At 35.4% G+C, this 27617-nt stretch overlaps 2 protein-coding genes across 3 annotated transcripts; both read right to left on the bottom strand.

Annotated features, from left to right (window-relative positions):
- Positions 1-851: 851 nt before the first annotated feature.
- Positions 852-3654, bottom strand: LOC132615631 (uncharacterized). Its single transcript, XM_060330252.1, has 5 exons — positions 3233-3654; positions 2663-3158; positions 1909-2467; positions 1688-1842; positions 852-1103 (listed from the first exon to the last, which is right to left on the bottom strand). The coding sequence occupies exons 1-5, from the start codon at positions 3652-3654 to the stop codon at positions 852-854; spliced, it is 1884 nt and encodes a 627-aa protein (XP_060186235.1).
- Positions 3655-8775: 5121 nt separating this feature from the next.
- LOC132641747 (ACT domain-containing protein ACR3) lies at positions 8776-17785 on the bottom strand. 2 transcript variants are annotated; one of them, XM_060358842.1, is made up of 9 exons: positions 17435-17785; positions 15372-17078; positions 15070-15276; positions 14739-14784; positions 13812-13926; positions 12755-12822; positions 11488-12108; positions 10714-10818; positions 8776-9350 (listed from the first exon to the last, which is right to left on the bottom strand). In XM_060358842.1, exons 3-9 carry the CDS (start codon positions 15138-15140, stop codon positions 9030-9032), a joined length of 1347 nt encoding a protein of 448 aa, XP_060214825.1. In that variant the 5' UTR covers positions 15141-15276; positions 15372-17078; positions 17435-17785; the 3' UTR covers positions 8776-9029. The 2 variants fall into 2 exon arrangements, with proteins under 2 accessions (XP_060214825.1, XP_060214817.1); XM_060358834.1 differs by lacking the exon at positions 15372-17078.
- Positions 17786-27617: the final 9832 nt, after the last annotated feature.

The raw sequence follows: 27617 nt of genomic DNA, 5'->3' as shown, positions 1-27617 counted from the left end.
ATTCGATCTGGTATGTCCCTTCCTCTCTCTTTGCTATATTTACCTTCTCTGTATCTCTGCATTTGATTCTTGCTTGTTTTGTAATTTCCATTGTTCTGTCTTCTCTATGTTTCGATTGAAAAGTTTAGCTGAGCAAATATGTATCTTCCTCTTTGTGATTTAACCCATATAAAATTGACTTTTGTCCATTCAATTGAGCACAACTTGGTGCTAATACCACAAATTGAACATCGATCAACCTTATATTAATTAAAATCCCCTTTGAGGCTTTCCTGAGTTGGATCTTGATCATATTTGCTATGCATATGTATTCTTTTTTGTTTTTTCTGTTTCCTGAATCCTGATTACACTGTGTTTCGCTGCTTGTTGGTATTCCTTCAGTGTGATTGTTCTGTGGTACCTGTTGAATTAAAAATCCTCCATTTATGTTAGATTGTGTACCTGCAACCATTAGCAAACAGTTAGTGTAAATCAAATCCTTCACATTCTCCTCCAAAAGGATTTGAGTGTGAGGACCTCCTTTTCTCCCACCTTCCCCTATATTCAGTCTCCTTAACATGATCTGATTCTTAGATAGGGCAGCTGTAATTTGTCACTGTTCACAATTCTTTTACAGTGACTCTCCATGTCATGAAAGGAATTGAATTGTATGTCCCTATGTCCAAAGCTAAATTAGCCAAGTGATCTGCTAATTTGTTTCCTTCCCTATAAGTATGCTCTATCACTACCACATTTTTCTCAATTATTCTCCAAATTTCTTCCACCATAGTAATGATTTGCCAAGGAATTTCCCATGTCCTTTGAATAATGTTCTTCAGCAATAATGAATTTGTCTCTATCATTATTTGATCTCACTGATTGTCTTTTAAATACCCGAGAGCCTGTAAAATGGCCAGGGCCTCTGCCTCGGTGTTGGTGCTTTGAAGATCTTCTATTTCTCTGGACTGTGCTTGTATCACATCTCCCCTTTCATCCCTTACACAAAAGGCCCATGAACTCCTACCCGGGCTTCCTCTTGAGGTTCCATCAGTATTGACTTTTATCCATCCAATATCTGGAGTTCTCCAAATCACTGGTGTTACTCTTCTCTTTGGAGAATATCTCTGTAATGACTCCACAATCACACTCCAATTTTATAGTGCATATCTAAAAAAAAATCTTCTCACCTTCATGAATTGAATCAAAGTATGCATCACCTGGTAAATGAGTTTTGTGATTGACACCTTCCCTTCATGTCTTATAGTGTTTCTCCTCTTCCAAAGTTCCCAAATAATAATAGCAGGGACAGCTTGGTTGATGCATTTGACAGTAGTCCACTAGGCATGTCCCACCATCTGTTAATTATTTGGGTAACTTGCAAATTCTCAATATTTATTCCCACTGGTCCACAAAAATACTTCCAGATGGCTTGAGCTGTTAGTGAGTGTAAAAAGACATGGGAGGTATCTTCCACTTCTGGATGTTGACAACAATAGTATCTCGAAGGGAATTAGTTTCACCATTTCTTCAACTTATCATCCAGTGGTAGCTTGAACTTCCAAAATCTCCACATAAAAAAAGATATCTTTATTGGTAGTCCTTTAATCCACATCTGCTTAAACAAATTACTGGGATCTTTTCTTTGTCTGAGCAATTGAAATGCAGACCCAACTGTGAATTTCCCCCTCGAATCTAACTTCTAGAAGGCCTTATCTGCTTGGCCATTTTCATTTGGTGGATTAATGTGCTGCACAATATGGTCTGCTAGATCCTCAGGAAGGATTCTTCTTAGCAACTGTTCATCCCATTTCCCCACTTCTGCAGTTTCTTTTACAAGGATGATTGTGGGATCACACTCAAAATCTGGTGGAGTAATATGGTATAGGGCTCCCAGTCATGTCCAATTATCAAACCAAAAATAAGAATTACCTTGTTGAAACTTCCACCATATCTCATGTTCCATCTCATCTCTGTGTTTAATCATCTTCTTCCACACATAAGTACCTGATCCGCTAGGGGCTATCACAGCATGAAACTTCTTTAAGTACTTATTACTCATGAAAGTTCTCCATAAGGATTGTTTGGTTCTCATGTTCCACCACAGTTTAGCAAAGAGGGATTTAGATATATCTTGTAGGCTTCTGAACCCCATGCCACCTTCTTTTTGTGGATGACATAAGGTTGTCCAAGTTGCCCAGTGCTTACTTGAGTTTCCCACAGAGTTGCTCCAAAAGAACTTAGCAAACAAGCTATGAATCTGAGCAAGTACAACACTAGAAGGGTCACAAGCGGATAGTAGGTGTATATGCATGCTATGTAAAACATGTTTAATCAGTGTTTTCCTTCCTCCAATAGATAACAGCTTACCAGTCCATGAGCTCAGTCTATTCTGAATCTTTTCTATTATCTCCTTGTAGTGAATGTTCATTCTTCTCCCATAGTAAATTGGTACACCCAAATATGTGAATGGAAAATCCTTTTCAGGAATCTGAGTGGCAGAAAATACCAACTCCTTAATGTTATGAGATGTCAAATGATGCATATAAACAACACTTTTCTGCTTGTTGATCTTCTGACCACTCACCTTCTGATAATTACTCAAAGTCTTCATCACTAATCTCACAGACTGTTCATTAGCAGAGGTGAAAATGATAGTATCATCTGCATATGCCAAATTATTGACATATGGACTCCATTTTGGCATCCCATATTCCTTGTAATCAGCCTCAGTAAGCAGTGCATTCAGAGCCCTAGACAAACATTCTATAGCCAAAATGAATAAAGTAGGGGACAGTGGATCTCCTTGCTTTACTCCTTTAGATGATTTGAAAAAACCATGAGGTTGTCCATTAATCAGAATGGCATACCAATTATTTGGGATAACTCTAAACACCATATCAATAGTAAATTCACCAAACCCCATTCTCCTCAGGACTTTAGTTAGAAATAACCATGATACCCTGTCATACGCCTTTGTCATGTCAAGCTTAATGACAACATTTGCAGGCTTTCCTCTAATCCTAATATTATGTACAATTTCCTGAGCCAACAGAATGTTTTCTACAATAATCTCGCCTTTAACAAATCCTGATTGCTGAGGTGAAATGATCTCAGGCAGCAGATATATCAACCTTTCATGAATTATTCTTGAGATAACTTTGCTAGTGATGTTACTCAAGCTGATTGTCATATCAGAAAATGTATTAATTTCTTTCTTCTTTGGTATCAAACCAAATTGATACAAGTTACATACCTTGGGAGTTCATGCCCACAGAAGAAAGATCTCACCATGTTCACCAAGTTATTTGCAAAAATTTCCCAACAAGCTTGGAAAAATCTTCCTTTGAAACCATCAGGACCCCCTGCACTGCCTCCATTTAAACCAAAAACTGTTGTTTTCACCTCTGCTTCATCTGGCATTTCATAGAGTTGTTGATTTTGTTCTTTTGTAACCATTTTAGGAATCTTATCTAGCATAGAGAAATCTGTAGGGATATTTTCCTCTTTGAATTGGTCTGAGAAAAATCTGATTGCTTTCTGCGCAATCTCCTCTTCAGTGTCCAGCCATGTACCTGTATGATCTTGAATTCTCTGTAACTGCAGCTTTCTTGTCTTTCCATTGACATGAGCATGAAAGAATTTTGTGTTCCTATCTTCATCCTGAAACCACTTCATCCCTACTTTTTGTCTCCAAAATTTTTCTTCAATAGAATAAAACCTGATCAGATCAACTCGTACCCTTTGTAGCCTTTCCCTATTAAGCCCTGTAGGATTTTATTCAAATTCCTGCTCATGCACCTGCACCACTTCCTCCAGAGTTGCAATTTGCTTGAAGATATCACCATAAGTGTCCCTACTCCACTTAGAGAGAGCTCTTCCCACCTTTTTTAACTTATTAAGAAAGTTAAAGAAGGGGCCTGAGCCATAAGATTCCACCCAATTTTCTTTGACTACATCTAGAAAAGATTTATGCTCCACCCAAAAATTAAGAAACCTGAAAGATTTCCTAATTGGTCTACTATCTGCTCTCATATTTACCAGAAAAGGAGAGTGGTCAGAACCTTGTTTAATGAGATGCTCTACCTCCAAATTAGGAAAATAATTCTGCAGAGCCTGATTTCCCAAACATCTGTCCAATATTTTAAATATACAAGCCTCATCAGATCTCCCATTCCACCATGTGAACATACTTCCAGTAAAACCAAGATCCATCAGTTGGCAAATGTCTATACATTGTCTAAAATCCTCTGTTTCTGCAAACTATACAGGAAGACCCCCAAATTTCTCAATGTTATTTGTAATGAAATTAAAATCCCCACCCACAAGCCATGGGATGGTGATGTGTGAAGACATGTCATATAGATCCTCCCATAGAGTTATTCTCCCACTTCTATCAGTACTCGCATAAACAACTGTAAGCACCAACTCTTGCCCATCACCCAAATGAGTGAATCTACAAGATAAGAGTTGTTCTGTATCTCTCATTATTTCTACTTGAATTTCTGCATCCACAAAAATCCAAATCTTTCCATTCACATTATGCCATGTTGTCCCCATATTTAGCCACAATTTGTACATGTCAATATGTCTAACATGCTAGAAAGGCTCCAGTAAGGCAACATAATTAAAATGTTTCTGTCTATACAATAGTACTACCCTCTCAAAGGCCTGTTGAGTGTTTACATACCTTATATTCCATATTAATGAGATATTAATTGAGAAACTCCTTTAGAATAGGCCTTCCTTGTTTGTACTCCTCCCACTGTCTTGGGAGGAACACTTTTATCCCTTGCCTTGTGACCCTTTTTAGTTTTTGTCAAGTGTTTAGGGGAAATATCTCCTTTATTGTTGCCCTCTATTAAATCAGAACTAATAGTTTCATCTGCTTCCTCCTCTCCAATATCTATTTTATTCTGATTCACTTCTTCTTGTGATGTATTTTCATGATCTTTGGCTACCAGTTGAGACTTATGATTTCCTGAACTTGCCTGCTTTTCTATGTCTGTATCTTTGCTGTTTTGATCTCTCTGATCCCTTGCTTGTATTGCCCTTTCTTTATTTTGTGTCCTGGCTTTATTATTTTGTTCCTTATTTGCAGATGATGTTGTATTTCCTTCCCCCATATTGTTTGCATCAGGTGGCTCTTCAGGTTAGTCCTTCATTTGATCCACTTGTTGTCCAGCTGATTCCACTTGCTGATATGAGCTTGAATTAACACTGTCTTGTATTTCTATGGGTTGAAGTACGTCTTGGCCTTCAGGAATCTGTTTGTTATCATCTTCTTTTTTGTTATCATTTTCCACGATATTTGTAATTGTTCTTTCTGAATCTTGTATGGCTATCTCCTCTGACATATTATCCCCTACCCCTTTCTCCTTCTTATTATCTTTCTCCTATCTGCTATCTATCTTTCCTTGCTCCTTCATAGCTTTGTTATTTTCTGTTTGTTTCCCAAAGGCAGCATCCACCCATGGCCTAGCTGTCTCTTTAACAGGATTGCTACTATGTGTGCTTCCTTCTTGTGTTTCATTTTGATTTTCTTATTCCTCCTCCAAGTCCACCAAAGTGCTAAAGTTGTTGCATGTAGCAGTGGCTGTTGTCTCTTTCTGTTTGCTATGATTTGCCCTTCCTTTCTCAGCATTGAAGTTTCTATTATCTTTGATGGGATTCCAATTTCCCGAATTTCCTAACAGTCTTCCACCTGCCAACACTCTAGCAGAATAATTGTACAAATTATTGTATTTTTTATAATTGTATTTCCCATAATTCTTTTTCCCTTCATATCTTTGTTGGTTTCCCTCCTCTTGCTTTTGTTTGCCTTTGTCATTAGCCTGCTTTTTATTATGTTTCTCCTCTACTTGTAATCTTTTGGCCTTTTTTGCTTCAGTTTTTTTGTCCTCTTGGAGATCTTTATTGCTTTCCTTACTATTATGCACTTCATCAGAGCTTTTCTGAAGTTTTGTCTTGTCATTCTCCTTTGGCATTTCCTCCCTTTCATTGTCATACTGAGCAAGCTCTGGATTTATAATTCTACAATCATACTCATCATGTCCCTGTAATTTACATTCCTTGCAATACTTAGGAAGGTAATCATAATGAATCTGAACATTAACAGTCCTTATTGCTCTTGTTTTTTCATTTTCAATATCCATCCTCACTGTTTTGGGTAAATCCGCTAACAAATCTACTAAAACCTTGACCCTAGCACAACTAGGTCCAGTCTTGTTGATCGTAGCCATATCCAATTGTATAGGAATACCCACTGCAGATGCAATTGAAAAAAGAGTTTCCTTCACAAAGTATGTAGGCAATAGATTTGGGAAGGAAATCCATGCCATTGTCTTTGATGTTTCTTCATCAATCTTGAAATTCGAATCATAGATCAGTGGTCTCATTTGGTACGAGTATCCCTCTCTATCTTGCATGTATATATAGGCTTTGATGTGAAATTCACAAAGTCTTCAAAAAGACTTAATCTGATAAGCACATGGCGGTTTCTTAGAAAACCTGTTCTACACTCACCTTTTATTCCACATTGTGCAGGGATTATCAAACGAAGTTGTTCAATATCTGGCTAGCCATATGAGAACTTCCCTACCACAATATACTGAAGATTTTCAATGACATTCATCTGATCAACTTCTGCTTCAGTTTATTTAATGTATGGCACCCCATGTAGGAAAGTTACTGGTTTCATTGGAATCTGGGGCAGTGATTGTATCTGACTATGCAATGAATCATTCAAGGTTTTTGGTTTGAACAGATCTGAGTATTGTAATGGATTAAGATTGGTTTTTGGAACAGTCGTAGTTAGTGAGGGTTGGCCAGCCTCCATCGTGGACTGGCCACCGGTCAATGATGAACAAGCTGAAAAGAATATATTCAATGATGAAAAGTTTCTCTCTCTCTAACTTCTCTCCAAAAATGATGATATATATTAGATCTTAGTCACCTATATTTGCTCTTGATACTCATTTTCTTATTGTAATCTCAATAGAGCACATTTATTCTGACATTATATTTCACGTTAGAAAAAGAACATATTACAATTTTCCTTATAGGAAAATCAGTAAGAAAAATATTGCTCCTACATTTCTTAGATCCTCATCCTTAGGGCTCATTTGGTTGGAAACAACTTATCCCGGGATTAGTTATTCCACCCTCAAGGTGAGATAAAAAAAGAACACTATAATCCCGAGATAACTAATCCCGATTTTTTTCCCAACCAAACATGGGATAAAGCGGTACTAATTTTTATCCCAGGACTATTTTTGCTTATCCATCATACCAAACGAGCCCTTAGAGTTCACCACGCAAACCCATGATATCTGCGGTATGCTCGGGGTGAGGGTATTACATATTGTTCCCCAAGAGAGAAGAATTGGCTTCTGAAAGCTTATAACTGGGAAAATACTCAACCAGCTACAATACAACTGAAGGACCAAAAGGTTAATCAAACAACGTTAGCAGCTCATTGTCGAAGCTAGGAATCCGCGACTTAAATAGCACAAAAAAAAAAATTGAACCAAACTAGTACAAAAAAAAAAAAACATAAGTAGTATTCACGCACGAAATTCGTGCGTGAAAGGACCAAACTGCAAAAACACAGTTTTGGCCTTTCACGCACGAATTTTGTGCGTGAATGGGGTCACCAAAAAAAAAAAAGAGAACATTAGTAATCACGCACTAATTTTGTGCGTTAATGTTGGAGCTTTTTTTTTTTTTTTTTTTTTTTTTTTTTTTTTTTTTTGCGTTACCTTTCCAATCACGTTTTTTTTTCATACTTTGGGCAAAGATTAGTCATGTTTTAAAATCCCAAAATATCAATATTTTATATAAAACTTAATATTTTTTTTGCGTACAATAATGTCGGCTCATTACATGAAGTCCACCTAAACGTTTGGATCGTCGTTTTAGGGGTTCTAAAGTGCCCCAAAGCAAGTTTTGAAACTTGTAATATTTATAGGGTTTTGATTTAAGTGTTTTATTATATTTGAATGTACAAATTTAAATATTTGATTTAATAATAATTCATCCAATACGAGAGGTCTATACTAATTAAAAAATAATTCATTCCATTTAATTACAATACAATTGAATTAGTATTGTAATTAAATGGAATGAATTATTTTTTAATTAGTATAGACCTCTCGTATTGGATGAATTATTATTAAATCAAATATTTAAATTTGTACATTCAAATATAATAAAACACTTAATCAAAACCCTATAAATATTACAAGTTTCAAAACTTGCTTTGGGGCAATTTAGAACCCCTAAAACGACGATCCAAACGTTTAGGTGGACTTCATGTAATGAGCCGACATTATTGTACGCAAAAAAAATATATTAAGTTTTATATAAAATATTAATATTTTGGGATTTTAAAACATGACTAATCTTTGCCCAAAGTATGAAAAAAAAACGTGATTGGAAAGGTAACGCAAAAAAAAAAAAAAGGCTCCAACATTAACGCACAAAATTAGTGCGTGATTACTAATGTTCTCTTTTTTTTTTGGTGACTCCATTCACGCACAAAATTCGTGCGTGAAAGGCCAAAACTCTGTTTTTGCAGTTTGGTCCTTTCACGCACGAATTTCGTGCGTGAATACTACTTATGTTTTTTTTTTTTTTTTTTGTACTAGTTTGGTTCAACTTTTTTTTTTGTGCTATTTAAGTCGCGGATTCCGAAGCTAGCTAGTATATAACATAGACGTCAATAGCATTACATTGGCTTTCTTTGTTCAATCTTCAAATAACATTTCTTGATCAAAGCTCCAATCCAAAGTCACAGTGTCTCGAATAGATTGTTGTCTTTCAATTTATTGTGCAAGAACAATACACAGTCATCTGATAATCTTCCAGACTTCAGCATAGAATAAGAGACTGAGAGGGACTGCTTCGCTTTTCCCTTTGTTTATCCTGACAAGGATAACTATCCAATGTATCTACATGTATTTTACAGGGAAACCTTGCCACATTTACAAACTTGACTTAAAAGTGTTTTATTCTTCTATACAAGTAGATACATCTCTGTTTAAGATCAACTATTAAGTTAGGAACTTTTCCAGTAAGCCTCCAAAGAAAAAGCTTGTCTTAGCCAGACCGCCGGTTACAGGTACCTTTGCAGATGTCGGGACTTTCTTCACGTTAAGCTTCATTGTCTGACCAATTTCTTCATGCAGTCTTTCAATCGTCTTCATCTCTACAGGGTTTCCAGATGCATCCCTTACGTAGAAGAAATTCTTTGCTTTCTCTCCAATAGTTGTGACGCCAGCTCTAGTAACTGATAGCCCATTTTCTCGTAGGACTCTTGTAACTTCAGAAAGTAGACCAACTCGGTCCTTGGCACATAACTCTAGGCTGAAACCCTGTATATCAAAGGAATTAAGTAAATTCTACCTGGGGGCATTAGAAATTTGAAGTTTCTCGGAAGGTCCGTGCATGCCATAATGGTATAGATTGAAGCAACATATGAATGATTGAAAGGCAATGGAAATATTTGATGAAAAAAATGCGAGTCAGAAATAGAATATTACCCTGCCTAATTTTTGAAAATATAATATTAGTGGGCCACATCCTACTACAACCAAACTTTCACATTCATCCCAATCCCAAATTTAAAAATTGCACATGTTCATGGACCTAAGCTAGGAAAAAAATCAGCTTTACATAATTCACTAGATTCAAATGGGCGAACACAGACTCATAAAGAATGGAAAAAAAAAAAATTGACCATGTAATACAGTTAGGAGCATTGTTTCCATAAAGACTATTTTTTATCCAAAAGATGAGAAATCAGCAATTTCATCAAGAGACAAAAAAAGATAGGAAGAGATGTAACAGTGAATTGGCATGTCAAGTGAAAAACACCATAAACAAGGAGTTCACCACAATTAGGCCTGAGCACCGAGCTGAGACAAGCTAGAGTCAGCTTAAACCGAGCTACTATGGTGATTGGTGCTGAAACTAGCCAAGCCCGTGTTTAATCGAGCCGAGCTTTGCTACAGTATAACTGAGCTCAAGCTGAGTCCAAGTTGACTCTTTAACATTTGCACGCAAACTCTTCGCATATAGGAGAATTACTTTCATAATAAGTTGTTTGATTATGAAAATATAAGCATAAATAGTTTACTTAAATATTGATATCATATGCCATCAAATTTTAGACAATACTAGACTATTTGAACTTAAAATCGGAGGTGGTTTATTAAACATAAAAGATAATTAAATTTTCAAAACACGAAAAAGTAACAAAATTCGAAAAAGAAATGCTAAGTAATTTCATTATTTCGAGATTATACTTAATTTTTAGTTATGTTTCACCTAAACCATAAAGTAGGCTTAGATTACAATAGGATTAAAAATTCATGGGCATCAAGCAAAGAAGTATGAAATTACAAACTTATTACTATCTTTGTTCCATTTTATATGCATTATTTTCTGATTAGTCTGTTCCGAAAAGAATGACACCTCCCTATAATTGAAAAAAAAATAAAAAATTAAACTTTCCATTTTACCCTTAATGGAATGCTTTTATAGCCACAAAAATCTAATGGCATGCTTAAACAACACGTTCTAATAGACCTTTGTTATTTCATAAACTTTGCGCTCAGTCAAATATCGAAACATAAATTGACACAAATTTAGTGATTACTTAGTATTAGTTTCCTAAACGCAATCTTGAGAAACATCCAGGACAAATAATTTAGAGAAGTAGATAATCTCCCTTACCTCACTTATCCTTCGCCGAATCGCAGCTTCAAGACACTTCACAACCTTGTCCTTCTCCTCTTCAGATTCCAGAGTGCAACCATCCATGTGGCGAATAAAATATTCCTATAAACTCAGTCATCTTCACATTACATATTGGAATCAAATCCAAATGACACTCCATCACTGATTCCAACTTAGAGCCACTTTGATACTGGAAGGAACTTAGATACTATAGCATAAGCTAACTAGATATCTTTTGGGGTGCTTTTCATGTATTTTATTTTCTCCATCTCCTTTGGTAGTTCAATTAAGAATTACATAAATCAGTAACCCAAAATTAAAAGGTGATGCATGAAAATACTTCTAAAGTAGATACAGGCTTAGAGAATTCTAACATGGTAAAGGTTGTTGAGAATATAAGTAAATGAAGTGTGCTCTCTCTAACAGCTTAAGCTTTTAGATGAGATGGCCACACACTTTAATCAAGGTAGTTCAGAAACTCAAGCAAGGAAACTATATCATTGATGCTATCAGTTCTGATCCTTCTGCTCCCACTGAAAGAATTGAAATCAATTGGAGCTACCTATATAATGCTTTAGCATTTATCTAATAAGATGATAGTTCTAAAGACCATACAGATAACATTCCTTTTCAAAGTGTGGGTAGAGGCTGGGGCAATGTTGACATTGTTAGCCGGAAATAAATTTTAAAAGAAGTATTGTAAAATAAAATGATCTATCCTCCATATGTATGTTTATCTTAGCAGTCATCAGAATTATAAAATGAGATTACCTGTGATGCAGAGGGACCATCTGATGAGATAGTGGCATGGAAAACAGCATACTGCATGTCTGTGAGGGTGCATACAATGTCAAACATAAGCTTTGGTCTATCCTTGCAACTTACACTGACCACTGAATACCCTTTCTCGACACAGCTTTCAATTCGGACTTCTGGTTTGGAGTTAGGAGGGTATTGATCTATCTCCATTTCGAGGCAACCACCTTCGTAGTCCCTATCAGCAAAGAACATCTGATGAAGCCGCCGATCAACATGAGTACTACCAACTGAGAAAGTAGCATATGCCCCACTCTCATCATCCTCACGTCCACGAAGAATGTTATTGAGTTGCTCTTCCATGACACACAATCTGGATTCCTCATCCTCATCAAGGGATGAACAGTTGTCATTAATATAAAGGACACATGCTATGCGCCTATTATGAGTCCAAACTTCGGCAGCAGCAACATTAAAATGAAGATTGGCTAGAACAGCAGAAATTTCTGATAGCAGACCTGGACGATCCCTCCCTATAAGCTCAATGGTGGTGTGATCACCCACAGAGCTCACTCCTGCCTTTCTACCTGGCCGAGTCTTCAATATCCCTGATGTGTAACCTTCAGGTCCTAAAGCCTAATGTAAGAAATTCAATGAAATCGTTAATAACTTGGGTAAAGCTAGTTCTTTTTCTCAGGGTAGCTATGTTTTCACTTTTCATTAGTCACTTACATAACACACCTACATTTTCTCAGGATAAAATATGATTTTTGTGGGTAGCCACTAGGCCAATTATATGATCTTGAATACAAAGTTCAGGAAAACCTAACTGCAACTCGTGTGAGAGATAAAAAAAAATAAAAAAAAAATGGAACAAAAAAATTCTGCAGTAAAGTGAGGATTAAAATAGCAATAAGCTCATGACTGAATCACACAGTAAAATAGGCAAATCCAGACATATTATCAGGAACTATTCAGTTTGTGGAATTGGGATCTCTTATGTATACTAGGTGCGATAAAATGCTTGAGTACAAATGGCATTGATAATGCCTGCATGTAAACCTAAAGAAACAAAATATCAACTACAATGTCTAGCTTCGAGTGCATGATATTATAGAAACTTCTGGAAGATGCTACATTTTAACTTATCTCTCTTTCCCTTCTTTTGTATACTATCATACGAGGAACTGTCAAAAGTAATTGTTGTCTTGTCCCTGCATTAATTGTGTATAGACCATAAACTATGAAATCAAAAGGTGAGAAAAAACAAGGGATACTTTACCTTTTCTATGTGACCAATGGTATTGCTGTCTGTAACCTTGTTGCCATGTTGATCAATAACATGAAATACTGTTAAAGTTTAAAGGAAATGAAATTAGTATGAATTTTCCCAACTGAGTGCCCTAAGCCTTTAGAATATTATATGCAGATGGGACAAAACTAGAAAAGAGTGTTAATGAAGGAACAGAACAGAAGGTTGATAAATTTTTCAAATGGCCAAAAAATGATGAAAGTGAAAAGGTATACATGGCCACCAATTAAAACCTACTACCCTACTATTTTTTTCTCCACAAGGAATTGACACATACAAGTAAATCTGTAAGCACCAATGTCGAGGAAACCTGCATTTAGGTACTTATTTGGATAGCAGTCCAAGTTTATAATGAAAAAGTGCAGACCATCCATATCCAGCAGTAGCGGAAGAAGAAATTTATACAAGGTAATTCAAAAAATACTAGAATGTCATGTTTGGGATTTGAACCTATGACCTAAAACAACTTTTCCATCCCCTTTATCACTACACTGGAATCTCCCCTTATGTCAAGGGAATTCAACTGTTTATATAACCAAAAGAATTCGTTTTAGACCTTACGTTGTATCATTTTTCAAGGAAGGGGATCCAATTGAACCCACTTACTTATACCTGGTTCCACCCCTGATATCCAGTCCCCAAGATTAGCTCTGAAAAATGCAACTACTCCCTCAGTTACAATTTGTTTGTTTGGTTTTGACTTGACACGGAGCTTAAGAAAGAAAAAAAGACTTTTGAATCTTGTGATCTTACACAAAAGATATGTAGAATGTACCAAAATGCCCTTTAATCTTGTGGTCTTAAACATGCCATGTGGAAAGGTTGGAACTGAAAGAATTTCAAAAAACGAAAGAGGCATTCTTTTTTAAACGGACTAAAAAGGAAAATAAAACAAACAAATTGAAACAGAGGGAGTAAAAGAAATTTTAAAAGAACTCAAATGAGAACCTCGAGCAAAAAATACTTGGACGTGCCTTGTTTTAGAGCTTCAATAATCAAAAATACTAACAAGAAACAGTAGACTCACCATCCATGAACCACCCGCCATCGGAGGATATGTAGGCTTTGGTAATTACAAGATCAAGGTCTGTTAGGATTTGCACCACTTCCAGCAGTATTCCAGGTTTGTTGATACTGTCTACCTGAGGAAAAACACGAAAATCTCAGGGTGTGTTTGGTAAGGAGGAAAACAATTTCTCGAAAATGTTTTCTGATTTTCTCAGTTTGGTTGGTTAAAAGTTTTGGAGAACATTTTTCTTTAGGAAAATAAATTCCTTAACAATGAGGAAAATGACTTCCCTAGTGAAAATAGGGAGACCAAGTTTCATGAGTAGCATTCCACTTAATGTAAACTGAAAATTATAGAGCATCTTCGTCAAAACTCCATCTTCCTCCACAGGGGGTTTAAGGAGGACAGCTTGATAGATTTTACTAACTCTATACAGGCATAGCCTTCTTGTTTATGTTTTTGAACACTTTGGCATCTAAGAAGGTGCTAAAGGATGTTCATCAATAAAATACTTTACCTAACCAAAAAAAATGTATCAAAGCAACTGAAGGACATAGAGTCAATGTGAGACCCCTTGTCTGACACAGACTAGTGATTTAATTCATGCGTATCAGATCACCAAGCTTTAGCTTACATAGATTAGTAGTTCTACTTATGAAAGCAGATTATGAGTTCAAAAAGTTTGACAACTTAAATTAATGAAATATGCTCCCTATGTTTGGAAAAGTTTACTCCTTTCTTTCAGTAAATTTTTTGACAGTGCACCATAGCAGCCTGAGATGATCACTCTCACTGATCTATCAAGATTTATTGTAGTAATCTTAAGAGCCTATTGAACTGTGGCAAGTCAGCTTCATCTCATTAAAGGTTCTGCGGCATCTTGAAATTTAAAAAAAAATAATAAGAAAGGAATATCACTCAAGATTCTTAAGGTAGAAAAATTACCTTTACTAGAGTGCAATCCTTGTAACTCGCATTGTCCACAGATACCCTAAAAGTATTAAGTTATCCTTATCATTAATAAAACTAAAGAAAAAAGATGAGGCTGTTACTATGAAGCAATTCAATTAGACATCCATAATATTCTTTCGTTGGTTCAAAGAAGACTGACAGGTTTCCATATCTTGGTAGAAGTAACATTCTAAAGGGGCATCATAACTGCGATGCTTCCACAGTTAATAATATTTAGGCTGGCCAATGAAAGTAAATAAAAACATAGTGAAGACAAGCAGTGGATGTGGTAAAATGATAAAAGCTAAAAGTAGAGAATCTCAACCTTGGAGGATTTATTCTGATACTTAAAGTCTCATATTCAGGATCAAAATAAGGCCCATAACTCCTTGCCATATGAACAACACTTCTGTAGCCAACAAGGATACTTCCCTTTTCTCCTTTACATCGAAAGTAGCCAAATTTGTTCTACAGCAGCTGACTGGCCTAGTCACCCATGATACAGTGATAGGAAACTAATCCAGCACTTTACCTGCCAAAGATAATAATAAAAGCGCAAGCAAATATATTTCCTGTAAGTAGAAGGGTGTTGAAATAGAAATGCAATAAACTTATAAAGCAAAGTACTTTTCTAGCTAGGTAGCCAATCCCGTTCACTCAATTTTTCTTGACATGCTCCACATGATGGTGGCATTGGTATTTGGTAGCATATTGTCAAGTCTAGATACTCTGAAGGAAAACTCAAAATGCATTCGTAAGATCAAAGAGAAAGTAACATGAATCCGTAATTAAAAGTCATTCCTTGTTAGCTTCTACCTAAAAAAATGCATGCAGTTCAAAATTTATAGTTCTGTCACTGCTCTGATTACCAACTTGTTGAAGTCAATCTATAATGCAAAGCAGATTCAAGAATAATGATGAAACGGGCAAGCGCCTGGACTTTAACTCCCAGGTCCTCGTAAAATACTCATAGTAGAATACAATGTTCTTAAACTAGCATGTGAGGTCTCTTATTGGAAGGTCCTCTATTGCTTAAGATCTCAAGAAACTTGGCGTTTGTTTGAAAATTTTCAAAAATTATCTTACGCAATGCAACTTAATTCTTGTGTTTCCCCAAAAAGTGTTCGCTTGAATTTTTTATTTTTTTTTAATAAATTTTTCAAAGATTTTCAAACTCAGTTCCTAGAAAACTTCAAAAAAACAATTTCTTGCAAAACAACTCAAACAAACAAAGTTTGCAACTAGCTGATCATTAAACATTTCTTTCCCATCTTATAAATAGCACCAGAGGATCAAGACAGTGATTGACAAAGAGAAATAGCAAAACTAAGTATTTAAATGTATGTAATACTTTGGAATTTAACAAGTTTGTGCTAAACAACAGCACAAGGAATAACACACTAAAACAACTAATCATTCATGCATTAAACAATTAGTCACATTTGGTTGCGGTTTGACTAATCCCCCTTTCTAAGAAGGGAGTATAGAGTATAGCTCCCAAAAGTCTAATTTTCTCAAATTATTAAAGAAATAAATAAAAGGAACTAAAATTAAATAAGTGTCTTCCAAATTTAATTACCTAAACTATCCATAATTAAATAGGTGTTGGGATTTGACCACTTAACACTTAATAAGGGCAATTCTGAAGGAAAATATTTTATTAATAAACTTTATGAATCTCTAAACGCTCTCTACAATCTCCACAATCTCTCTTATTCTCTCTTGTTATGAAAATAGCTAGTATCACCCCTATTTATCATAGTAAGAAACTTACTTTAACTTAAAACATGAAAACATATTCCTATAAATCCTAACCGGACACGTATTAAAATATCAAATTCTAATAAGTTTGGTTTCCTACGACTTTAAATTATTATTTCCAACAAAGCTTGAAAAAATAAGATTAATTCTTTCTTAATTTGATGAGTAACCACTCTTTTTAAACCAAAAGTAAGGTTAAGTGGGCACTCTTTTTAACTGGAGGGATTACTCAACAAGAAAAGTGTAGGTTGTATTTATTACAACATGATTGGGTGTCTTGACAATTATTAGAAACTAAGGATATAATAAGATAATTCCTCCAAAGTGAGGGTAGAAGAGGAATTTTAGGGAGTTATGACCACAATAAAAAAAGGGGGTATCTTGGGGAAAGGGCAGTTAAAGGATATGATTCCAAGACTTTGAAACATTAGCAAAGATTCCCAGAGTATCAGTCTCAACCACAGACCTTTAACGGTCCAGATTTAACAACAAAAATGACCACCAATTTGACCATCAAATCTAATCTGCATAGACATGCGTATCAAACTGTTGAACTCTTCCACCAACATATCTCTGTCATCACATCGCCGAGAAAATAACAGAGCGTATTGTCACAAACTTTCTCGGGAAAACAACAGCAATGAAGTTACTACAAACTTCTTTTTTAAATCAACTTACTCCCGCCGCCCCAATTTAAGTGTTTTAATTGTACTGATGACAGAGTTCAAGAAACCAAAGAGATTTTTGAATATTATTGTCTTAAATTAAAGATATTAAACTTGACAAGTAAATGTTGGAATTGTCAACTTATTAAATATATAACTGACTTTGAAAAGGAAACACTTAAATTAGCAAGTGAGGAGCACCTCTCAATTGGCATGAACATAAGCATGATCAGTAAATATCAAAATAAAGAAGCTATAACTTACAGATAGTGAGAAAGTTGTGGAAAGAATTTTAGAGATGATCCAAGTAGAGAGGCGCCTGAGAAAATTAAGTAGCAAACAAGTTCATGCATTCACTGTTGAAGAGAAAACAGAGAATGTTACCAGTTAAAGGTCACCTTAAATAGAAGGGGAAAAAAAAAACAAGCGAAAGTGGGAAAAGCTTTAGACGTAGGAGAAGCACTTGTTGTTGGAAAGAAGTGCCCCTCCTTAGCTTCCACTCTCTCTTTTATGAGTGGCTCTAAGTGCAGTGCTATAGTAGTCTATAGCTAAAGGTGGGTTGTATGTGTGTAATGTAAACAATTTGCCCGCTTGCTTTTTTGAGACATTATGAGATGAGAGAATATATTATTTGAGTGTTTTTATATTAAGGTAATGACGCGGCGTCCAAACGTTTAACTGACACAGATGCAGCTCTCAGACGCTAAAATGACCCCTGGGGCTCTACTCTCTCTGTCACGCGTCAACTGCCGTCTCTTTCTTTGCAATTACTTAGGACTTAGGAGCACTGTTTTAAACGGCTTCGCGTTCTACAATATTTTTCACACCCATCACAAGGTAAAATTAAAATGACTATTATATATAGGTGTTGGGATTCTTCTTTAAAATAAATTGGAAGATAGTGTGATAATAAGTTATGCGAATATGGGAGAACATGAGTTGGTAATTACAAGGAACAGTAACCACTTTCGAGATCATAGTAAAGAGTTAAAGTCAATTTCTCCGTTTAATATTCATGATATGATTTAATATAGTTATTTTAATACTAAAATGTATTCTAACATTTCCCATTAATTGACAGGTCCCGAATTCGAACTTTAATAATGAAGTATTTTTAGTAGAAGCCATTTATCTTTTTAGCATGAATTTGAATTCATTCAGTTTCAAAGTCCGTATAGAATATTCAGCGTGAGAAAAGAAAAACAAGTTCAACTGAAGACATTGATTTATTGAGTCAAGGCTCGTTGAACCTAATTGATCCTTGTTGTAGTATACCTCTGCTCGAGCATATTGGGAAATATTATACGATATTTCCTTCCTTATTTATTCCCTTATTTCTTAGTATATTTTGTATAGAATATTTACCTTGTATAGGGGTCATATATAGCTGTAGTTTCCATGTAAGGAATTGGATCCTAATTAGGATTGATTGGTTTCTTCTTGATATAAACTTGGAACGTGAATCAAAGGGGCTGATTTGAACCTCAATATTTCTTGTAGTCTTTCATGGTATCAGAAGCCATGGCAACTAAAGAAGAAGAAACCTATGGTTCTAACAAGAAAACTACGAGCCCTTACATACTGAACTCGAATGATAACCCCGGTAATATTATTACCTAAGTTCAGTTGAAAGAAGAAAATTACGATGAATGGGCACGACCGATTCGGACTGCTCTTAGGGCCAAGAAGAAATATGGGTTCATAGATGGAACTGTTAAACAACCATAAGAAGATTCCGGAGATATTGAATATTGGTGGACTGTCAATTCAATGCTTATTTCTTGGATTTTCAACACCATTGAACCTAAACTTCGTTCAACCATATCTCATATGGAGAATGTGAAGGAATTGTGGGAGGATATTAAGCAGCGTCTCTTTATCGGAAACGGTGCAAGAGTGCAACAGTTGAAATACGATCTTGCAAATTGCAGGCAAGATGGGCAGACAATTGTTGCATATTATGGTCGACTCAAGCTCATCTTGGATAAACTGACCAACTATGATCAGATCTCAATTTGTCGATACGGAGGATGCAAATGCAATCTCACTGCAGAACTAGAAACAAAATGTGAGGAAGAAAAAGTTCATCAGTTTTTGATAGGTCTAGATGATGAAGGGTATGGACCCGTGCGTTCCAATATACTGAGTACAGAATCGTTGCCAAATCTGAACCGAGTTTACTCGAGAATTGTTCAGCAAGAACGAGTGTTGTCCATGACTCGAACTAAGGAAGAAAAAGGGAACCCAATGAGCTTTGCAGTGTAGGCTGATGGTCAAAGTTCATGGGGGGATAAAGACGTTGTTTGTTCACACTGCAAGCGAGAAGCGCATGATGTTAAAATTTGCTTCCAACTGATAGGATATCCAGAGTGGTGGGGCAACAAACCTCGTTCCAATACACCTGGACGTGGTGAAGGAGGCAAACGAGTGACTAGTGGAAGTCACGACAAGGGAGCAAACGCACATGCCAATGTTGTTCAAGCACCTAGAAGCGAAGGAGAACAGGGAACCATAACTGATGCAGATAGAAAAGGTTTCACTGGCCTAAATGATGAGCAATGGAACAAATTGGTAAGGATGTTGAACAGAGACAAAAATAGCGGTAATGAAAGGATGTCGGGTAAGAATTTCCTGACTTGGATTATTGACAGTGGCGCTACTCACAATATGACATGAACATATAATTTCCTTGAAAAAGTTTGTGATATAGAACCGTGGTCCGTTGGTTTACCCAATGGTGAAACCACGTTGGCAGTCAAAGAAGGAATTGTGTCTCTTGGAGGGGATTTAAAGTTGCAACGCGTTCTTTTGTACCTAATTTGAATTGCAATTTAATTTCTGTATCAAAACTTCTACATGATTCGAAGTTGGTGGCTTAGTTTACTAACAAAATTGTGTTATACAGGATCTAAATACGAGGAGGCTGATTGGAGTAGCTTAACAACTTGAGGGGCTTTACTGGCTCAAAGGAGTGGCATCGGCTTATGCTTGCAAGACGATGGTTGCTGCAACCTTTGGACTATGGCATAGGAGACTGGGCCACCCTTCTCCGAAGGTGGTAAAATTAATTTCTGGTGTTGGTAGTTTTGATAGGAATAGTAATAAGGCTTGTGATGTTTGTTTTAGAGCAAAACAAACCAGAGAAGTGTTCTTTTCTAGTAACAATAAAGCTAAAGAATGTTTGATTTGATACATTGTGATTTGTGGGGACCTTATAGAGTTTCGGCCTCTTGTGGTGCAATTTATTTTTTGACTATAGTCGATGATTGCTCTCGTGCTGTTTGGATATATTTGTTGAATGGAAAAAATATGATTGCTTCCATTATTCGAAAATTCATTGTGATGATTCAAATACAATTTGGGAAAAAATTAATAGTTGTTAGAAGCGACAATGGGAGTGAATTTATGTGTTTGAAAAATATTTTGAAGAATATGGAATTTTGCATCAGACTTCATGTGTAGGTACACCCCAACAGGACGGGAGAGTTGAAAGAAAGCACCGACATATACTTAATGTGGCAAGAGCGTTGCGATTTCAAGCAAAATTACCCATTGAGTTTTGGGGTGAGTGTATACTTACAGCCGGTTACTTGATTAATAGGATTCCCTCTATGGTTTTAGATGGTAAAACTCCTTATGAGATTCTTTTCGGCCAGCCTCCCTCTTATAATCTTATAAAGACCTTTGGATTCCTCTGTTATGCACATAATTTATATCGGGACAAAGATAAATTTGCAATTAGAAGTAAGAAGTGTGTGTTTGTAGGGTACCCATTTGAAAAAAAGGGATGGAGATTATATTATTTGGAGAGTGGTGAATATTTTATTTCAGGAAATGTGATTTTTGTTGAAACTGAATTTCCATATGACGGAAAAACCATCAGGGATGTGGAGTCGGCAGAAAATAAAACTCTAAATTGGGGTTTTGACGCTGTTGAGGAACAGGAGGATCATGGGGTAGAGGTAGGAGGAGAAGGAGAGGAGGTACTTGTTGATAATACAGAAAACACAGAAAATAACGATGATGGTGTAGTTGGGGGCAACGATGCAGATGAGCAACTTGGCAGGGACAGAGAAAAAAACAGCCTTCGGTTTGTTTGTAGGATTATGTAACTCATGCTGTCCACGTAAGCCCTCAACGAGTTCCTCGTTCCAATCAAATGCCTTAGGTATTCCTTACTCTATAACATATTTTGTGAATTATAATAAATTTTCCTCGCAACATCGTTCTTTCTTGGCTGGTGTAACTGTAGGATATGAACCAAGGACATATGCAGAGGCAGTGAAAAAGGAAAGTTGGAGAGAGGCTATGATGAAGGAGATACTAGCTTTAGAAGAAAATGGTACATGGACAGTAGAAGACCTTCCCCTGGAAAGAAAGCTATAGGAAGCAAGTGGGTCTATAAAATAAATATAACTCAGATGGGAGTATAGAGCGGTGTAAAGCACGTTTAGTGATACTTGGAAATAATCAAGCTGAAGGAATTGATTATCATGAAACATTTGCTCCCACTGTGAAGATGACTACAGTCTGTACTTTTCTTGTTGTTGTAGCTACAAAAAGATGGAGTCTGTATCAGATGGACGTACAAAATGCATTTCTACACGGTGACCTAGACGAAGAGGTATACATGAAAATGCCTCCTGGATTCACTTCTCCAACACCAGGAAAGGTGTGTCACCTTCGAAAATCATTGTATGGATGGCGAAAAGCACCTCGATGTTGGTTTGCTAAACTGAATGCTTCGTTAAAAGGGTATGGATTCAAACAATCTTGTTCGGATTATTCTTTATTCACATTTCGAGATGGTCCCATTCAATTAAATATTCTCATTTATGTGGATGACCTCATTATTTCGGGTAGTGATGAGACAGCCATAAGGAAATTCAAACATTATTTGAGTAGATGTTTTCATATGAAGGATTTGGAGAAATTAAAATGCTTTCTTGGTATCGAAGTAGCACGCAATCCAGATGGCATTTTCTTGTGTCAGCGTAAGTATGCTTTGGATATTATATCAGAGGTTGGTCTGCTTGCGGCTAAACCGGCTAATACTCCTCTGGAACAAAATCAAAAGCTAACTCTAGCTACAGGAGGTAACATTGAGGATCCGGGTCAGTTTTGACGGCTGGTTGGCCGACTAATTTACTTGAAAATTACTAGACCTGAGTTATCATATTGTGTGCATATTTTAGCTCAATTTATGCAGCATCCGAAGAGGGAGCACTTGGATGCAAAAATGAGGGTTGTGCGTTATCTAAAGCGGAGCCTTGGTCAAGGTATTCTACATAGAGCTAAGTGTGATTTGAGATTGTATGCTTATTGTGATTCAGACTAGAGTGGTTGTCCATTGACTCGACGTTCTTTGACGGGATATTTGGTGCTCTTGGGAAATTCACCTATTTCTTGGAAAACAAAGAAGCAACATTAAGTGTCTCGTTCATCTGCTGAAGCTGAGATCACTCTATGGCAACTATCGCTTGTGAAATCAGCTTTGCACATTGCTGCTAATCCCGTTTATCATGAAAGAACGAAGCACATTGAAGTGGATTGTCATTTTATTCATGATGAGAGTCAAAGTGGAAACATTCAGACTGCTTTTGTGAAATCCTCCATGCAACCTGTTGATGTTCTTACAAAGGCTTTGGGAAATGATCAATTTGATTTCCTACTTTGCAAGTTGTGCATTTTCTATCCTCATGCTCCAACTTGGGGGGGGGGGGGTATTGGGAAATATTATACGATATTTCCTTCCTTATTTATTCCCTTATTTGTTAGTATATTTTGTATAGAGTATTTACCTTGTATAGGGGGTCCTATATCTGTAGTTTCCATGTAAGGAATTGGACCCTAATTAGGATTGATTGGTTTCTTCTTGTATATAAACTTGGAACATGAATGAAAGGGGCAGACTTGAACCTCAATATTTCTTGTAGTTTTTCAGAGCAGAGCTGGATTTTATCTTTTAAAAAAATTAAATCTATAACAAATTAATGGATAAAAATCATTACATCCTCAATTTTATTTTAAGAATAAAAAATTATCTCTCAACTTTGAACAATAGACTCCCTCCCCCCCTCCTCCCCCCCCACCAAAAACCCCCCACCATCCGTGTTTGACAATTTAAATTCTCCATCTATGTATTTTCTCACTTTTCTTCTTTCTTCTCATAAATGATATTTATATTCTAAAGGTAAATTTCTCACATAGAATAAGAAAATTTTAATTTTAAAGAAGTTAATTTTAATTTTAAAGAAGTAAAGTAAAAAAGACAAATGTTGATAGTGAAAGTATGAGAGTTTAATTTTTAAAGTAAAGTCGGATGTGTAATAATTTTCACCCATAAATTATTTGTTAAGAAAATATATTAGAATTACCAATTTAAGTTAATACTCACCAAATTAAATTAAATTCACAAATTCATGTGTGAATTACAGATATAAATAGCGCAATATCTGGAATCTGGTGAACTACCGATATAAACTAGAATATTTCTAATTTATGATCTATTGTATAGTATGTTTATTTTCTATATATATAATTGGTATACACATGAGATTAGATATTCATTTAAAGTAAATGAACCTATTACATCAAAGTGTTAAAATAGTCGGTCAGGTTAGGATAAACAAAGCTACTTTTAGCGTAGGACTCATAACTTTTGCAATGGACATAATTTATAATCCTTAGGTTTATGAATTAGATAATCAATATGTCTACTTTGAAGTACGAATTAGGAATCCAATCATACGCTAATGATAAGCATTTCTTATTATGATAATATTTGTTTAGCTCCAGTTTATGGCTCTCAGGGATCCACGCTAGTTAGTCGAAAGTCAGAATCATTTAAGCCATATAAGAAAAAATAAATATGTATTTTTAAGTAAAGTGAAAAGGAAAAAATGAAAGAAAAAGCCCAATCAATTCAAACTTTGCATATATACTTGATGAACCAAGAGAAGTAGAATCACATTCTTAACGTTCCTAAAATATATGCATAGAGTTAGCATCAAAGAAAGTTTCATACTTGGCTATGCTCTAATGCATAAACATCATATACCATATTTGATTCCTTTTTTCCATTTTATTTTTACCTTTTCCAAGTATCTTCATTTTGTAACTATAAATCTCGAAACCTTTCCTTAATATAACTCGTGATTATTCTGTTTGCCTACCCCTTTTGAGGGAGTTATATATATGATGTGACCAATTCATACTTTTCAAATATCATGTGGAATAAAATTACATCACTATTTAAGATAATACATTTTTAATGAACCAGCAACTATCATCCAATTTTTTGTTATTTTTTGCATGATGAAATAGAAGAGTACATGACCTCGTAAGATCATACTATACAATTTTTCTTTACCCATTATGGAGATTATAATTATAATGAATATGTAAATATTACTCCTATCTTGTGTGAAACAATCATATTTGAATTATATAAAAGTTACCTACATTTTGCTCTATTCATTTTTCGGTTTGTGAGACATAGTCCCTCCTAGTTTCTCTGATAAAGTCATAAGCGGTTATATTTACAGGCTAAAAGTGAGATTATTAGTTTTCATCCAAACTTCAAACTGTTATAGTACTCCCTACCTCTGTTTAAATTTGTCTGTCTTACTCTTTTTTTTTTTTTTTTAGTCAGTTTAAAAAAGAATATTTCTTTCCCTTTTTTTGGCAATGTTTCTTTCCTTTTTTTTTTGGCAACTCTTTAATATCAATCTTTCACGTGACATATTTAAGATCACAAGATTAAAGAACATTTTAGTACATTCTACATATCTTTAGTTAACAATCACATGATCCAAAAATTTCTTTACTTTCTTAAACTTTGTGACAAGTCAAAACTAAACAAACAAATTGAAATGGGGGAGTAGTAAATAATTCTTTTACTAAAACGGAATAGGAAAAAGAAGGGGTTGCAGGAGGCTTGGGTGTTAAAGATCTTAATATAGCTTGTACTTTATGTTTTACACCTTGTACCTTGTTAAGTTGTATAAATGCAATACTTACCCTTGTAAGTGTAAGAATATGCAGCTAACAGTTTATCATCTCAAGTCAATATTGTATTATTTAATTACTATATATACTACACATGAGTATATTTTGCCTAGAACATTCCTTTCACCGTTGTTATCAAACATAGATAGATACAAGATTTAAAGTCTATATGTTTCTGAGCGACATCAAGTAAATATTATAATACTGTGTTTCTAGTTAAATATTTATAGAAATTTAGTAAATTTGTTAATTATAATAGGATATATGCAAAAGCTAATAAAAGTTTTGTCATTTTAGTCTGATCATATTGTATTGTTATGCTATTAGGGCATGTGATTACATAACTAGAGAGTTCCTTTACCAAACGATCACTCTCTTTTTAAAGTGGCCACTAAACAACCACAAACTTTTCAACTTGGTGAACCATTTGCTAAGTAGTGGAGAACTGTGGAAGATTCAAAGAGAACAGGTTGGTTGAATCTAATCGTAAATTTATCCCTCTGATCCACTGCTCCTTTGACATTCTCAAGGGGTGCCTATTGGAAATATAAAAGGTGCTGACACCACTTTGCACTATCTTATGATTTGTCTCTTTCAATTTCTCTATAATAAGCAAAGCTCCAAATTATTCATATCAAAATGATAAAATAGATTACCAAAGTTATCTTTTAAAATGCTCTGTTACAAAAATATACTTATTAAAATAAAGGAGGGATGTAATATCTCGATTCACACATGAGGTTAATGTCACAAAATCAAATCTAGAAGGTGGTCGCTAAAATTGTCGTTCTCTTTATACTAACCATTTACACTACATATTTTATTGTATTCCGATGTGGTTCATTTGTTTTGCCAAAATTTGGGACGGAAAGCTCCGTCACATTTCTCCACTAATGGTGACGACATATTCGTCGCATTTTTGTTAGGATTTTCCTTGTTAAAAAGTTTGTTGATGGATGGAGTCCTTTTTTCCATCATATTTTTGGGACAGAATCACAAGTCTGTTATAATTTGTGATGGAATAATTACGGATCCTTATTGTCGTCATATAATTTTGATAAAATTGTGACAAAACATCACTTTCGTCACAAATTTGTAACTGAATTATGACGGATCATCATATGTCAGAGACATATTGATGAATTCTGCCATAAAATCATCACAAATTCGTCACGAAATTGTGATAAACTTGTTTGTCACAAATATTCTGTCACAGTTTTGTATTTTTCTTGTAGTGATACTTTAACCACTTGTCTTATCAAGTTGGACATTAGCACCAAGAACCTAATAGGATTTTATTCCCTTTTCTTTTTTCTCTTTCTTCTGTAGGTAGGGCGTGATATATAACTTTGTACACGATTATAGTTGATGCATGGAATGACAATTTAGTTGACAAATATCAAAATTGACTTTGCATCAGCATGTAGGGGTGGTAAAATTAGCCCAAACTCATTTGACCCGCTCAATTCGCCCAAGCTTATGGGTTTGGGCTAGAGTGGTTTTGAAGATGGCTGAATTAGGCTAGCCCAAGTTGACCTATCACAAGTCATCAACCCAAATTAACCCATCAACTGCCCTCCGTTCAAAAGTATAAAAGCTACAAAACATGATTAACTTTTTTTTAATCATTGTTTAGTTTTTTAAATAATTTTTTATTTGATTTTAATTTATTTTTTTATTTCTCTATGTCCAAAAAATATTTTGATTTGATTTTCAAAACGCCATTTATTTGGAAAAGCATGGGTGAGAGAATATTTGCAATCAAAGAGTATCAATATTTTTAGTTTCTCAAATTGTTTTAAAAGTAGGTTAAGTTGGGCGGTTGAGTTATGACCCATCATTTAGCCTATCTTGACCCGGCCCATCTTAGCCTAAGCAAACTTTGGGTAGGGTTGGGCATTGACCCATCGATTGATTCAGCCCATCTTGACCCGCCCAACTTTAGCCCAAACGGCTCATCCCCCCCCCCCCCCCCCCGATGCAAGCCCACTTGCCTCAAGGCCATTTACAAGGAGCCACGCCCGGGAACTACAACACTTGCAAAGCCTATTCATGAAGCAGGAGGCTCTTGAGTATACTTTTGATGAGCACCTTAGATCCCAAGTCCATTTGTTGATGAAGATTGCTTGGGGAGAAGAAGAGGAAATGGCTAAAAGATGAAGAGTTGGCTATTCTTGCAAAGGAGATTTCAAGATTTTGAAGAAAGAAGAATAGCCAAACAAGACCCTTGTCTCATTAAGGATGTTTATGTCATTTTGCTATCTTTTATTTCTAGCATAGTATAAATAGCTCTCTTCTTCTTCATGGAAGACTTAGACTATTTTGATTATTCATATTTTGAGATTGTAAAACTCTTTTGAGTGTTAAGAGCTTGCTAAGCTTGAGATTGTGAACTTGTGAGAGGATTGGTTATTAGGGTGTCAAATCCCTATTGGTC

This window comes from Lycium barbarum, chromosome 1 (genome assembly GCF_019175385.1).
Source record: "Lycium barbarum isolate Lr01 chromosome 1, ASM1917538v2, whole genome shotgun sequence".
Taxonomy (NCBI): domain Eukaryota; kingdom Viridiplantae; phylum Streptophyta; class Magnoliopsida; order Solanales; family Solanaceae; genus Lycium; species Lycium barbarum.
The sequence above is the reverse complement of the archived record's forward strand: the minus strand, read 5'-3'. Positions and strand labels throughout refer to the sequence as shown.